At 43.7% G+C, this 15,214-nt stretch overlaps 1 protein-coding gene across 1 annotated transcript in view; it reads right to left on the bottom strand.

The window, feature by feature from the left end:
• Window positions 1-2,108: 2,108 nt before the first annotated feature.
• Window positions 2,109-15,214, bottom strand: part of LOC141097823 (nicotinamide N-methyltransferase-like) — a 28,181-nt gene continuing 15,075 nt past the window's right edge. Inside the window, exons 3-4 of the mRNA XM_073585284.1 lie at window positions 5,471-5,675; window positions 2,109-3,098 (exon numbers count right to left, since the gene is read on the bottom strand). Of these exons, the coding sequence (XP_073441385.1) occupies window positions 2,669-3,098; window positions 5,471-5,675 (635 nt within the window). The 3' untranslated portion in view covers window positions 2,109-2,668. The remainder of the gene's footprint in view (window positions 3,099-5,470; window positions 5,676-15,214) is intronic.

The following is a 15,214-nucleotide window of genomic DNA, read 5'->3' as shown; positions in this document are numbered from 1 at the left end:
GGCTACAATTTTGTTTCTGGTGTCCTTTGACAGCTCTTTGGTCTTCACCATAGTGGAGTTTGGAGTCAGACTGTTTGAGGGTGTGCACAGGTGTCTTTTTATACTGATTACAAATTTAAACAGGTGCCATTACTACAGGTAATGAGTGGAGGAAAGAGGAGACTCTTAAAGAAGAAGTTACAGGTCTGTGAGAGCCAGAAATCTTGTTTGCTTGTTTCTGACCAAATACTTATTTTCCACCATAATATGCAAATCAAATGAAAAAAAAACAGACAATGTGATTTTCTGGATTTTTTTTTTCTCAGTTTGTCTCCCATAGTTGAGGTCTACCTGTGATGTAAATTACAGACGCCTCTCATCTTTTTAAGTGGTGGAACTTGCACTATTGCTGACTGACTAAATACTTTTTTGCCCCACTGTATTGCTGTGCTGTTATTGTTTTGCAAGGACCTGTGGTGAGGTCACAGTCACATGACCAGTCAGCTGCTGGGTTCGTGGGTGTGGCTATACCCTTATAATGTGGCTTGCTCCTAAACCAGGTAGCTGTATGTGGGGAGGACTTCACCTCCCATGTGTGCTGAGACTCCCGGTCTGAGTCTGCAGCCACGGACATTTGTGTTCTTTTGCCTGAGCTAAAGGTTATTTTTTGGTGTTACGCTGCCTTGTGGTTTATGACACAAATAAACCTCATGAACTTTGGAAGAACCTGTCTCATGATTGTCTCCCGATGCACCTGAGCGAGTCACATCCCTACAGTGTATATACTGTGTATATAAATATATATATCTTTATATTTCACAGAGAGATACATAGTAGATTAGCACTGCTCCCGATTGTAAACTATTTAACCACCAGATGTGGATTTACACCGTGGGACTAACTGTACGCCGGGCAGGTGTGCTATATTGTTGGTTTTCATTTGGATTTCGCAGAAGAATAAAGATGGCAAAACTGTGTTATTTTATTTAATTAAAATACTTTTTTCATCGTGTGTGTGTTTATCTAACCCTTTACAAACTTTAGGATTAGTAATGGATAGGTATCTTATTGACAGCTCTCCATTACTAACCAGGCTTAATGTCACCTTACAAAACGAAGGTGTCAGTAACCCCTTAACACCCCATATGCCACCCACTACAGAGCAATGGGAAGAGAGAGGCTAAGTGCCAGAATTGGCGAATCTTACAGATGCACCTTTTCTGTGGTGGCTGGGGCAGACTTTTTTAGCTGAGGGGGCAATAACTATGGTACCTCTCTAGGCTATTAATATCTGCCCTCAGTTACTGGCTTTCCCGCTCTGGTACAGAAAATTGTGCGGTAGCCCACGCAATTTTTTCCCATGAATACATTCTTTTATAAAATATCTACAGCTCCCAAATTTTACACACACATAGTACTAACACTATTAGGCCCCTTTGACACATCAGTTTTTGCTATCAGTCCCAATCCGTTGAATTTTGAAAAAAAAAACTGATCCGGCGACTGATGCCGCTTGATAAGTTTTTCTCTCATTGACTTGTATTAGCGACAGATTGTGACGGATGGCCGCACGTTTCATCCGTAGTTCGCTGGATCCTTCGAAAATTGTTTGTCCGCCAGAGGGAGACAACAGACATAAAGTTTTTTGTCTACGTCAAAAAATCGGACAGCGATGATCGTCGCCATCCATCGTTTGCTAGAATGGAAGCCTATGGGCGACGGATCTGTTGTAATCCATCTAGTGACATAATCCGGCGACGGATTCCTTTTTTTAACTGAACATTCTCCGACAATTGAGTCCGGCACTTCCGCAGCATAACCGCAGATGTAAAAAAGATCTGCAGTTTTAATGCGGATGTGGGTGTGACCGGGAGGAGTGAAGTGTGTGGGAGGTGACTGTGTGCATGTCTGTGTGTGCAGGGTCTGCTGGGCTGTGTGTGTGCAGGTCTGTGTGTGTGTGAGTCCCTGTGTGTGTCTCTGTAGGCAGCCATTTTCTGATAGAAATACTGCTCCAATCCGGCAATGAATGCTCACCCTGACAGCATTGCAGCTGATGGGAAAGTAGTTCCGACAATGGCTGTGATCTGTAGCAGAAAAAAAAACATATGACTCAGATGAAGACACCATCATAGATTAACATTGGTACGAATTCAGTCCAATTTTTTATTGGATTGAATTTATCCGATTTCATCGTAAGTGAGCATGAGACCTAATAATGTTGATTAGTGGAATACTTTTGAGCAAAATGATTTAAAAGACACAGGTCCGGCAGCTACGTTGTTAGTCCATGGCCACCGAATCAGAGCCCTGCAAACCTCCACCTATTTGCCATCATCCCAACTTCACTTTTAACTATTTGGTACGGTGCGATGTCATAGTTGCGACTCGGGGTTGGCATGACGTCATTCTAGACCAATTAATAAAAAACGGAGCCAGAGATGATAGCAGGTAGGAGGTTTTGGTCCGGTGACCATCAGACTAGTTATGTGGTTTCTAGACCATTGTCCTTCGACTCTAAACTCTAAAGTGGAGAAATGTCCTAGTTTGGTTTTGATTTTTTGCAAACTCAACCTATCCCCAAATCTCATAAATATTTGTATTTATCATCTTGATTACAAGCTGAAGCAGGCAGATATACCATAAGTATATTAGTATTTCCCAAAAAAAATGGTGCCAGAAAAATTTGGCGTTACTCTAATTTACGGGCAAGAATGAAATAGTTAGTTTGGTAATCTGTAACCTCCATCATTGATTCATCCATACGTGGAGTATACACCGCTTTTTCGATTTGATAACCAGCTTCTTTGAAGGCCACTTCCAGTTCCTCCTTTTTTGTGCTCATTGAACTGAAATATGTTTTACCAACATAATAATAAGTAGCATTCAGCGCACTTATAAGAACAATGTGACCTCCAGGTTTTATCAAGTCTTTGAAATTTTTCAGAACTTCACAGAATGACTTTATATCTTTACACGCGGCTTCAAGACACAGACAAGATAGGAGACAATCCACTGGTGGTACAACGACAGGGTCATAAGGATTCCTTTTCAGAGCGTCACATTTCAGGACTTCTTTCACCTTACTGCGGAGTTTTTCTGCCTTTTTTTCATAATCCTCCCTACAAGCATAAAACAAAATGTTATAAAATGGAATTTGTATGTTGATGAAATGGTAATTGATACCTGAGCAAAAAGCTCGATCAAAAAGGTTTTTTTTAGTGAAGAAAAAATAATAATAATTAATAAGAATAATTTTATTTCTATAGCGCCGACATTCCGCAGCACTTTACATTTTAGAGGGGACTTGTACAGACAATAGACATTACAGCATAACAATAAACACATAGATCAAAACAGATACCAAGAGGAATGAGGGCCCTGCTCGCAAGCTTACAATCTATGATGAAAAGGGGAGACACGAAAGGTAGATGGTAGCAATTGCTTTCATTGTTTGGACCAGCCAAAGTATAAGAATCGGGTGTTCATGTAATGCTGCATGAAGCGGTTATCAGCCTAAGTATGTAACAACACAGACACAGAGAGCTATTAAATGCATAAAGCATGTGGGAACATGATACGAGGAACCAGGTTATGGTAACAATTTTGAATGGGCATCACAGGGATAGCTTGGTTAATGCGTTGAGGCAGCAGGCCAGTCTGAACAAATGCGTATTTAAGGCACACTTACAACTGTGGGGACTGGGGCTTAATCGTAATAACCTGGGTAGTGTATTTCAAAGAATTGGCACAGCACGTGTAAAGTCTTGGAGACGGGAGTGGGAGGTTCTGACTATTGAGGATGCTAACCTCAGGTCATCAGCAGAACAGAGGGCACGGGTAGGGTGGTAGACTGAGACGAAGGAGGAGATGTAGGGTAGTGCTGAGCCATGGAGTGCTTTGTGGGTGAGGGTAAGGCCGGGATCACACATGCGAGGAATACAGCTGAGTCTCGCATGGTAATGCCCTGCACTGCTGTCAGCACACGGGAGCAGAGCATGTGGCTCCATTTATTTTTATGCAGCCGCACGCTCCACTCCGGAGTGCCGGTGCCAGTGCTTGGTTTTAACCTCCGAGACTCGGCCATATCTCGCTGTGTGTGATCCCGGCCTAACAAGTTTTTACTGGATTCTGGAATGGATGGGTAACCAGTGTAATGACTGGCACAAGGTAGAGGCATCGGTGTAACGATTGGTGAGGAATATATTTTACCACTGAAAAATCATTCCAAAGTATAACTAGGTGTCTCATTCCAGTCTTACATGTTGTACAACTCCTGTTGCAAAGTGTAATCCAGAGAAGCCAAAACTGGTATTTCTATTTGTGTTATGTATTAAGGTGGTGTAAACTTTAACCCCTTCATGACCGGAGCTTTTTTCAGTTTTCATTTTTTGCTCCCCTTCTTCCTAGAGCCATAACTTTTTTATTTTTCCGTCAATATGGCCATATGAGGGCTTGTTTTTTGCGGAACAAGTTGTAGTTTTGAACGACTCCATAGGTTTTAACATGTACTAGAAAACAGGTAAAAAATTCCAAGTGCGGTGATATTGCAAAAAAATGCAATCCCGCACTTGTTTTTTTGTTTGGCTTTTTTGCTAGGTTCCCTAAATACTAAAACTGACCTGCCATTATGATTCTACAGGTCATTACGAGTTCATAGGCACCAAACATGCCTAGGTTCTTTTTATCTAAATGATGAAAAAAAATTCCAAACTTTGCTAAAAAAAAATTTGAGCCATTTTCTGATACCCGTAGCATCTCCATTTTTCGTGATCTCGGGTTGGGTGAGGGCTTATTTTTTGCTTGCTGAGCTGCCGTTTTTAGTGATACCATTTTGGTGCAGATACGTTCTTTCGATCGCCCGTTATTGCATTTTATTGCAATGTTGCCGCAACCAAAAAAAATCTAATTCTGGCGCTTTTAATTTTTTTATCGCTATGCTGTTTGGCGATCGGGTTAATTCTTTTTTTTTATTGATAGATTGGGCGATTCTGAACATGGTGATACCTAATATGTGCATGTGTGATTTTATTTTTATTGTTTTATTTTGAATGGGGCAAAAGCGGGGTGATTTAAACTTTTATATTTCTTTTATACTGTTAAACACTTTTTTTTTACTTTTGCCATGCTTCAATAGTCTCTATAGGAGACTAGAAGCTGGCACAACTCGATCGGCTGTGCTACATAGAGATGATGAGCATATCGCCTCTATGTAGCAGAATTACTGACTTGCCATGAGCGCTGGCCCGATGGCCAGAAGCGCCATTTAAATGCCACTGTCAGCGTTTGACAGCGACATCTAACTAGTTAATTGCCACAGATGGATCGTGATTCCACCTGCGACTATTGCAGGCACATGTCAGCTGTTCAAAACAGCTGACATGTCCCGGAAAAGATGTGGGCTCACCGCCAGATCCCACACCAAAGCGGGGGATACTGACATAGGCGTACTATTACGCCCGATGTCGGCAAGGGGTTAAAAAGGAATTATTACCTATTTCCTTCCAGCTCACAAACAAATTTGATAATGTGAGTCCAGTCAAATGCCTCTGGATCCTTCAGCCATTTTTGGAGTTCAGCACGATTTTGCTCAAGAAAATCCGAGACGATGATTTTATCAAACACTTCACAAGCCGAGAGAAGTTGATAAATAGTGGGTCCAGTGCCAAAATCAAGCAGGGTGTCTCCCCGAATGCCACCTGAAAATATAATACAACATTTACAATGTCGGGTTAGGAAGGAACAATATTAGCAGAGATGAGCAAATAAATTCAAGTGGAATTATTATTATTATTATTATTATTACTATTACTATTATTTATAAAGCACCATTGGTTCCATTATGCTGTACATGAGAAGGGGTTACATACAAATTACAGATATCACTTACAGTAAACAAACTAACAATCACAGACGGATATTGGAACGCCCAGCAGGGCCTGGGGTACTCAGTACTGGGCCTTTCAGGCTCTGAATGGGAAGTGTGTCACAGTGGTGATGGTGACCCGGTCCGTGGCCCTGGGTGTCCAATGTAGATGATGGAAGTTCAGATGAAGGGGGAAGATGGTAGGATTATTAATAGGGGAAAAGAGGATTCGTGACGCCACCTGTGGTATTCGGCAATACAGGTGTTAAGCCGACGCTGCTCTGCAGATCCTCTGGGACGGTGTTAGGGCAGCGGGGATGGTAAAGCTCTCCACAGGTAGAGCTGTGTCCCAGGGCAGTTGAGCCGGTGATGGTGATGGTATTTGCACTGTGAGGCAGGCAGTTGTAAAATAACTCAAAGGACACAGTTGGGTGCAGTTTCTGGGGTTTTTTAACTCACAAGTTTCGGGTACACGTTGGTCCACTTAGTGCTGCGTCCTCCGAGGGAGGGGTCCGGCAAACTCCCAGGCAGATTGGGTATACCTTTCAGGACTCCTCCTTGTGTCTTCTCTCAAGGTCGTGTCTCTGCACTGAATTCTCCTTACTTTCCCTGCCCTGCGCCTTCACAAGTAGTGCCCCCAGCTGGCAGCCACGGATCTCCTCAGGCGACGTGGGTCAGCCCCGAGGTCTATTACTCATACCGCTGCCTTTTGGGAGGGTGCTTGTGGCTGTGGCTGAGGCACTTAAAGTTACCTCAGCCTCCGGCTTCCCAGCTGAGTCCTATAATCCTCCACTAGCTTCAGGGGTCGGCTCCCTCGCTCTGGCCTGGTCCTTCCCTTCCAGGATGCAGCACCACGGGTGGCCAGTCGCACTACCCATGCCCCTAGGACCCCTTCCTCCCAGTCCAGGAGCGTGGATAAAATGTTTCTCTCCTTTTCCCCCACAGTCCGCTACAGCAATCCTGCTCTCCTGCAGTCCTGTCACCGACTGACTAGTTTCTGGAAGGATCTCTGTTGTGAGTTCATTCTCTGGTTCATCAGTTGTGAGTTCTCCTTCCAGACTCCCTCTGGTGGTAACAGGAGGTAGTGAGGCTGATTTGATCAGTGGAGATCTGCCACCTGAGAATGAGGATGACGATTGGACCTCAGGATTCTCAGATTGGATTTAAGACAGCCGACGCCATATTCAGTTGCTGGTGATTCCTTCTGGCTTGTCAGCTCTTGGTTTTCAGCTCTGTTCCAGTCATCTAAAGCTAAGTTTTTCTGCTAATGTTCACACTTGATTTTGTTGGTCTATTCAGTTTTTTGGTGTGGTCAGCCAGCCCCGGCTGGGGGCTGTGCTGAATTTCCACTCTTATTTATCAGTATTTTGCCAATTTGCTTTTTGTCCCTTACTAGTTTGGTCTCTTTTTGCTCTGTCTCAGAATATTTCAGAGTGCTGATATAGTGGGAGAAGTGTAGTGACTTCAGGGTTAATTTCGCTATCAGAAGTGTTGGACATTATTTTGTAGGGTTTTTTGCAGGTTGCAGACAGTGGCTTTCCTTTCCTTTCCTCTCTAGTTAGTTTGGGCCCCATCGTTTGCTCAGCCTATTTTCCTGCCTCTGTTTGTGCCTTCATCTTGTTTCACCGTCAATACATGTGTGGGGGCTATCTATTCCTTTGGGGTCTGCTCTGGGGCAGTTAGTTTTCCCCTTTTCTTGCTTCAGGCTTATTTAGTCCACCAGCTGTGATGAAGCATCTAGGAACATCATAGATACGCTCCACAGCTACTGCTAGTTGTGTGGTAGGATCAGGAATCTGCATAGTTACCAACCTCTCTGGTTTTCTGTGACTTAGCTTGTTTTGCTTTTTTCTCCTCGGTGACTCATTCATAACAGAATCACCAGCCATACCGCAGATTCTATGGTACTCAAAAGCAGGAAAAAGTTGTTAAAAAAAAAAGTGTCAGAATTTTTTTTTTTATATTTTTACCTCTTTTTTCTCTGGGGCCATAGGAGGAATTTTTTTTTATTTTTCCTAATGGAGATTAAGCAATTGTCTGATCATGTGGAGCAGCTGGCTGCTGAAGTGCAGGGAATTTCCACCTACCTCATTCAGTCACATGCTGCTGAACCTAAGATCCCTACTCCTGATGTGTTTTCTGGGGATTGGTCTAAATTTCTGAATTTTAAGAATACTTTCTGGCCTTGAAGCCTAACTCATCGGGGAGCTCTGTGCAGCAGGTTAGAATTGTCAACTCCTTGCTGCGCGGCGATCCCCAGGATTGGGCTTTTTCTCTGACACCTGAAAATCCTATTCTGACTAATGTGGATACATTTTTTCAAGCCTTGGGGTTGTGGTATGATGAACCTAATGCTGTTGATCAAGCTGAGAGAACACTGTTGGCATTAAACCAGGGTTAGGATTCTGCAGAGTTATACTGTCAAAAATTCCGAAAGTGGATGGTCCTTACTACATGGAATGATAGTGCATTGGCAGCTCTTTTTCGGAAGGGTTTATCAGAGACCGTAAAAGATGTTATGGTGGGATTTCCTGTTCCCTCTGGTCTGGAGGGCTCTATGTCATTAGCCATTCAAGTTGATCGGCGTTTACGTGAACGTAAAACTACACGGGAGGCGCTGCCACCTTTTGAACAAACGTCTGAACCTATGCAATGTGATGGGGTTTTGTCTAGGGCACAACATCAGGAGTTTAGAAGGCGTAATAAGCTGTGTTTTTTCTGTGGAGACGCCTCTCATATTATTTCTGTCTGCCCAAACGAGAGAAACTTTTTGCACCCACAATTGCTGTGGGCACTATACAACCTAAGTTTCTTTTGGCAATTACTCTGATCTGCTCCTTATCCACGTTTTCCATGAAGGCTTTAGTGGATTCAGGAGCAACGTTGAATCTGATGGATTTGGACTTTGCTAAACATTGTGGTTTTTCCATGACGCCTCTGCGGACGCCTATTCCTTTGAGGGGTATTGATGCTATTCCTTTGGCGGAGAATAAACCTCAGTTTTGGACCCAGGTGACTATGTGAGTTGCCCCAGACCACCAAGAAAATTGTAAATTTTTGGTGCTGCATAATTTGCATGATACTATTGTTCTGGGTTTTCCTTGGTTGCAAACTCATAATCCAGTTTTGGATTGGAAATCTGGGTCTGTGGTGAGTTGGGGTTGTCAGTGTGTTCTTAGGGACGTTCCTGTTTTCTCCACCTCTCCTCAGTCTCATGATATTCCTGATTATCTAGCTGATTTTTCTGATGTATTTAGTGAGAGCAAGTCTGCGTCTTTGCCTCCTCATAGGAGTTATGACTGTGCAATTGAGTTGATGCCTGGGTGTAAATTTCCCAAGGGTCGACTTTTCAAATTATCAGTTCCCAAACATGATGCTATGCGATCCTATATTAAGGAGTCATTGGAGAAGGGCCATATTAAACCATCCTCATCACCTTTAGGTGCTGGGTTTTTTTTGTGGCCAATAAAGATGGTTCATTAAGACCGTGTATTGATTATCGTTCCCTTAACAAGATGACGGTTAAATATCAGTACCTGATACCTCTGATGTCTGATTTATTCTCCAGAGTTAAGAGTGCCTGCTGGTTTACTAAGCTTGACCTCAGGGGGGCGTATAATCTTATTCGCATCAAGCACGGGGATGAATGGAAGACGGCGTTTAATACTCCGGAGGGACATTTTGAGTACCTGGTGATGCCTTTTGGGCTCACTAATGCCCCTTCTGTCTTCCAGTCCTTTATGAATGATATTTTCCATGACTTTGTGGATAAGTTTTTGATCATCTATCTGGATGATATTTTGATCTTTTCTAGTGATAGGGATTCTCATGTGGAACACGTCCGGACTGTGTTCCGGATTTTGAGGGAGAATTCCCTGTTTGTTAAGGGATCGAAATGCCTCTTTGGTGTACAGAGGATTTCATTTTTGGGATTTATCTTATCTCCATCGACTATTGAAATGGACCTGGCCAAGGTACAGGCCATTTATGATTGGGTTCAGCCTACTTCTTTGAAGGCTCTCCAGAAGTTTTTGGGTTTTGCTAATTTCTATCATAAATTTATAGGTAATTTTTCTGGTATTGTCAAACCACTGACTGATCTGACCAAGAAGGGCGTTGATGTGCTGAATTGGTCTCCTGAGGCTATCTCAGCATTTCAGGAGCTTAACCAGAGATTTACTTCAGCTCCAGTTTTACGGCAACCTGATGTCTCACTTCCATTTCAGGTGGAGGTAGATGCTTCTGAGATTGGTGCAGGAGCTGTTTTGTCCCAAAAAGACCCTGTGACTTCTAAGATGAATCCCTGTGCCTTCTTTTCTCGACAGTTCTCCCCATCTGAACGCAACTATGACGTGGGGAATCGGGAATTGTTGGCCATGAAGTGGGCATTTGAGGAGTGGAGACATTGGTTGGAGGGATGTTATGATGAGTCACCGAAGGATGAAAAAACAAAATACCAGCTAAGTCCAGAAAAAACAGAGAGGTTGGCAGCTATCGGATTGCAGACCCCTGAACCTATCCACAACAACTAGCAGTAGCCATGGGGGGTTCCTACGGTGCCCTAGACCCCTCGATCACAGCCGGAGAATTATATAGCCTAAAGACAGAAAGGAGAAAAACTAAACTGCCCCAGAGCAGACCCCAAAGCAATAGGCAGCCCCCAACATATAATGACGGTGAAGCAAGATGAAAACACTAACACAGATAGAAAGACAGGTTGAGCAAATGATGGGGCCCAAGCTAACTACATAGGACAGGATAGGAAAGCTGCTGTCTGCCATCCACAAAAACCCTATCAAAATGAGCCAACTGACTGATAGGAAAAACAGGCCCTGAAGTCTCTAGGCTTCAAAAAGACTATATCAGCACTCAGGTATATTCTGAAGACAGAGCAAAATATCAACAGATCAGAGACAAAAATGGAATTCAGCTCACCCCCGGCCGGGGATGGCAGAACTCCCAAACAACAAGGCAAAACAAGAACAAAACTGAAGAGTACAAAGCAGAGCAGAAAAACTTAGCTTTGAGATGCAGGAATCAGACTGGTCTCCAAGAATCCAGCAGGAAAATCACCAGCCAGGAAGACGGGTGTCGGCAGCCTTATATCGAGTCCTCAATTCCAGCCACCCAGTCATCATCTAGCTGCCCAGGTGTTTGGTAATCAGTCTCACTACCTTCCTTCACTAGAGGAGGGAGTTCATCAGACCTCAATGGTGAAGGAAAAATGAACTCACAACAGAGGGAGCTAGACATCAAGTTGTGGTCCTCACCGATCACAAGAATTTGATTTATCTGGAGTCGGCAAAACGCTTGAATCCTAGACAGGCTAGATGGGCCTTGTTTTTCACGCGTTTTAATTTTGTGGTCTCTTTTCTTCCGGGCACTAAGAATGTTAAGGCTGACGCCCATTCTAGGAGTTTCTTTGCCGATTCTCTTAGTGTGACCGAGCCTACTACCATCCTAGGTGAGGGGGTAGTTCTTTCTGCCATTTCGCCCGATTTGAGACGTGCCCTGGAGGAATTTCAGGAGGATAAATCTGAGCGTTGCCCTATGGGAAAATTGTATGTTCCTGACCAGTGGAGAAAGAGAGTGATGTCTGAAATTCATTGCTCCGCATTGACTGGTCATCCAGGTATTTTTGGTACCAGAGATTTGGTGAGTCGGTCCTTTTGGTGGCCTGCCTTATCTCGTGACGTCAGGAATTTTGTACTGTCCTGTGGGACTTGTTCTCGGTCTAAACCCTGTTCTCGTTCTAGTGGGTTGCTGATGCCCTTGCCGGTGCCCAAGAGGCCATGGACCCATATCTCAATGGATTTTATTTCTGATCTTCCTGTCTCTCAGAGAATGACTGTTATCTGGGTGATTTGTGATAGATTTTCGATGATGGTCCAGCTTGTACCACTCCCAAAGTTGCCATCTTCCGCTGAGTTGGTGCCCTTGTTTTTACAACAGGTGGTTTGGTTACATGGGATTCCTGAGAACATTGTGTCCGACAGAGGAGTCCAGTTTATTTCCAGATTCTGGAAAGCCTTTTGTTCCAATCTGGGAATTCAGTTATCTTTCTCCTCCACGTTTCATCCTCAGACCAATGGACAGATTGAGAGAACAAACAAGACCTTGGGGTCTTATTTGAGATGTTTTATATCTGCTGATCAGGATGATTGGGTCTCATTTTTGCCCTTGGCCGAATTCGCACTGAACAATAGAGCTAGTTCTGCCACTTTGATGTCACCCTTTTTCTGTAATTTTGGGTTTCATCCTCGATTCTCTTCAGGACAAGTGGAATCTTCGTCCTGCCCAAGTGTGGACACTGTGGTTAAGAGAATGCAGCAGATATGGGACCAAGTGGTGGATAAGTTGTCACTCACTCAGGAAAATGCCCAGCGATTTTCCAACCGACATAGGACCATTGGTCCCCGGTTTAAAGTGGGTAATATGGTTTGGTTGTCGTCTAAGAACATTCCTATGAAGGTTGCATCTCCTAAATTTAAGCCAAGATTTATTGGTCCTTATAAGATTTTGGAACTTCTTAATCCTATTTCGTTTCGATTGGCTCTTCCAGTTACGTTCAAGATCCTTAACGTATTTCACAAATCTCTGTTGAAGAGGTTTGTTGAGCCAGTGGTTCCTATGGCAGCACCTCCTGACCCTGTGTTGGTTGAAGGCAATGTGGAATATGAGGTAGAGAAAATATTGGATTCTCGTTTGGTTAGATGGAGACTTCAGTATTTGGTCAAATGGAAGGGCTATGGTCTGGAGGATAATTCTTGGGTCTCTGCCTCCAATATTCATGCCAATAGATTGGTTCGTGCTTTCACCGGGCCCATCCTGATCGGCCTGGTGGCGTGGATGAGGGTTCTGTGACCCCTCCTCGGGGGGGTACTGTTGTGAGTTCATTCTCTGGTTCACCAGTTGTGAGTTCTCCTTCCAGACTCCCTCTGGTGGTAACAGGATGTAGTGAGACTGATTTGATCAGTGGAGATCTGCCACCTGAGAATGAGGATGACGATTGGACCTCAGGATTCTCAGATTGGATTTAAGACAGCCGACGCCCTATTCAGTTGCTGGTGATTCCTTCTGGCTTGTCAGCTCTTGGTTTTCAGCTCTGTTCCAGTCATCTAAAGCTAAGTTTTTCTGCTAATGTTCACACTTGATTTTGTTGGTCTATTCAGTTTTTTGGTGTGGTCAGCCAGCCCCGGCTGGGGGCTGTGCTGAATTTCCACTCTTATTTATCAGTATTTTGCCAATTTGCTTTTTGTCCCTTACTAGTTTGGTCTCTTTTTGCTCTGTCTCAGAATATTTCAGAGTGCTGATATAGTCGGAGATGTCTAGTGACTTCAGGGTTAATTTTGCTATCATTATTTTTGTAGGGTTTTTTGCAGGTTGCAGACAGTGTCTTTCCTTTTCTTTCCTCTCTAGTTAGTTTGGGCCCCATCGTTTGCTCAGCCTATTTTCCTGCCTGTGTTTGTGCCTTCATCTTGTTTCACCGTCAATACATGTGTGGGGGCTATCTATTCCTTTGGGGTCTGCTCTGGGGCAGTTTGTTTTCCCCTTTTCTTGCTTCAGGCTTATTTAGTCCTCCGGCTGTGACGAAGCATCTAGGAACATCGCTGGTATGCTCCACGGCTACTGCTAGTTGTGTGGTAGGATCAGAGATCTGCAATCAGCATAGTTACCAACCTCTCTGGTTTTCTGTGACTTAGCTTGTTTTGCTTTTTTCTCCTCGGTGACCCAGTCATAACAGATCTCTTTACCTGAGAACTAGCTCCTCCCACCAACTGTTACCTTTCTCACTCTGATTGGATGCCTAACTATCACTCCACTACCTAAGCTCCTCCCACTCTACCTACCTTCCACACTAACTCCCCAAAACCCTTTCCTAGCCAGTCTGAGATGAGGCCATCTTCTCGAAGGGTACACCCAGATGCCCTGACTAAACTAGTGTGTGTTGGGTGAAAGTGATAGGAGTCCTGGGTGGTGATCCCTCCTTACCTGAGGGTGGGATACCACACCTCTGGATGAGGTGCAGTACCTCTGTGGCGACCGGACCCTCAGGGGCGCCACAATATAGAGGGGGAGGACCCTGCCCTTGGGGCTTACATTCTACAGGATGTGGGGAAGGAGACAGTAGGTTGGAGAGTTGCAGCAGCTCCAGTGATGGTGAGGTGGTAGCTCCAGTAGTGGTGAGGAGGCAGCGGGGATCATTGCAGGCTGTATGCTTTCAGGTTCCATCTGAAGGATCCGAGTGTGGTTGATAGCCGGACTTGTTGGGGCAAGGAATTCCAGAGGGGCTATTCAGGAGAAGTCTTGGAGGCAGATGGATGAGGAGCAAATAAGTGTGGAGGAGAGAAGGAGGTCTTGGGAGGATCGGAGATTATGTGAGGGAAGATATCGGGAGAATAGTTCAGAATTGAATTCCATTCAAATTTTTCAAAATTTGCATAAAATTCTGATTTTTTTTTGTAATTCACATCTGTGTGGATTTATCAAAATGTTGGCTACTGGCTTTCTTTGTCCTGAAATGTAAAAAGCCATGAAAATGTTAAAAGAAAACAAATTGTACTCACTTTATTGCTCACCTCTCTGGCTTATCTGTTCCTTACTTTCACCTGTTCCGTCTTCAGATGGCCGCCGCTCATGCTGAAATCCCTGACCTCTCACTTTAGGCATATGCCATGACATCATGATGCTGTCACCTCTTGCGCTTATGCAAATTTTCTCTGACATAGTCAAACCCGGAAATGCCAGCCCATGGTAAAGGGTCATGGTATTTTAGCATGAGGGGTGCTGATCTGAAAATGCAACAAGGACAGGATGAGTGACGGTGAGGAGAGGAGACGAGCAGCTGAAGCAGTGACGTGAGTATAAGTTCTTTTTTTATTTTTTACATGTTACGTTTATTATGCTCCGGGGTCTTAATAAGCCCCAGAGAATAATAAGCAACACTAAATTTTTTAAAATTTGAATCCTTGCATATTTCATCATCTCTACTGTTGATCAGCTTATTGCAAACAGCAGAAATGTTGTACATTTTGCTAATAAATCTGATTTGTAACTGAAGGTTGAATAATTTGTATTGCAAACACAACTTATAAATTGTACATATATTGTTTTTAAATTTCTCTGAACAAGCAGGGTCCAAAGAAAAGGCTCTTCCAAGTGTAATTTGGAAGAACATCTGGTCTGGTAGAGACCTGAGCTGAGCTTTGTTGAATACTTTTAGGAGGTACCGGAAAGTTGATTTTATGCCTTTTTGCACAACTTGAGTGCTCAATCATAGTATTACACATGTAGCTGAATACACAAAGATCCCTTACGGCTTAATGCAAAGTTTAGTTGAAAGTTTTCCAAAAGGAGTAGAGAATATTTTAC

The sequence above is a fragment of the Dendrobates tinctorius genome, unplaced genomic scaffold (assembly GCF_039654945.1).
Source record: "Dendrobates tinctorius isolate UK_male_01 unplaced genomic scaffold, ASM3965494v1 ptg000086l, whole genome shotgun sequence".
In the NCBI taxonomy this organism is placed as follows: Eukaryota; Metazoa; Chordata; class Amphibia; order Anura; family Dendrobatidae; genus Dendrobates; species Dendrobates tinctorius.
Note: the sequence above shows the minus strand (reverse complement) of the source record. Positions and strands in the feature narration are given on the sequence as shown.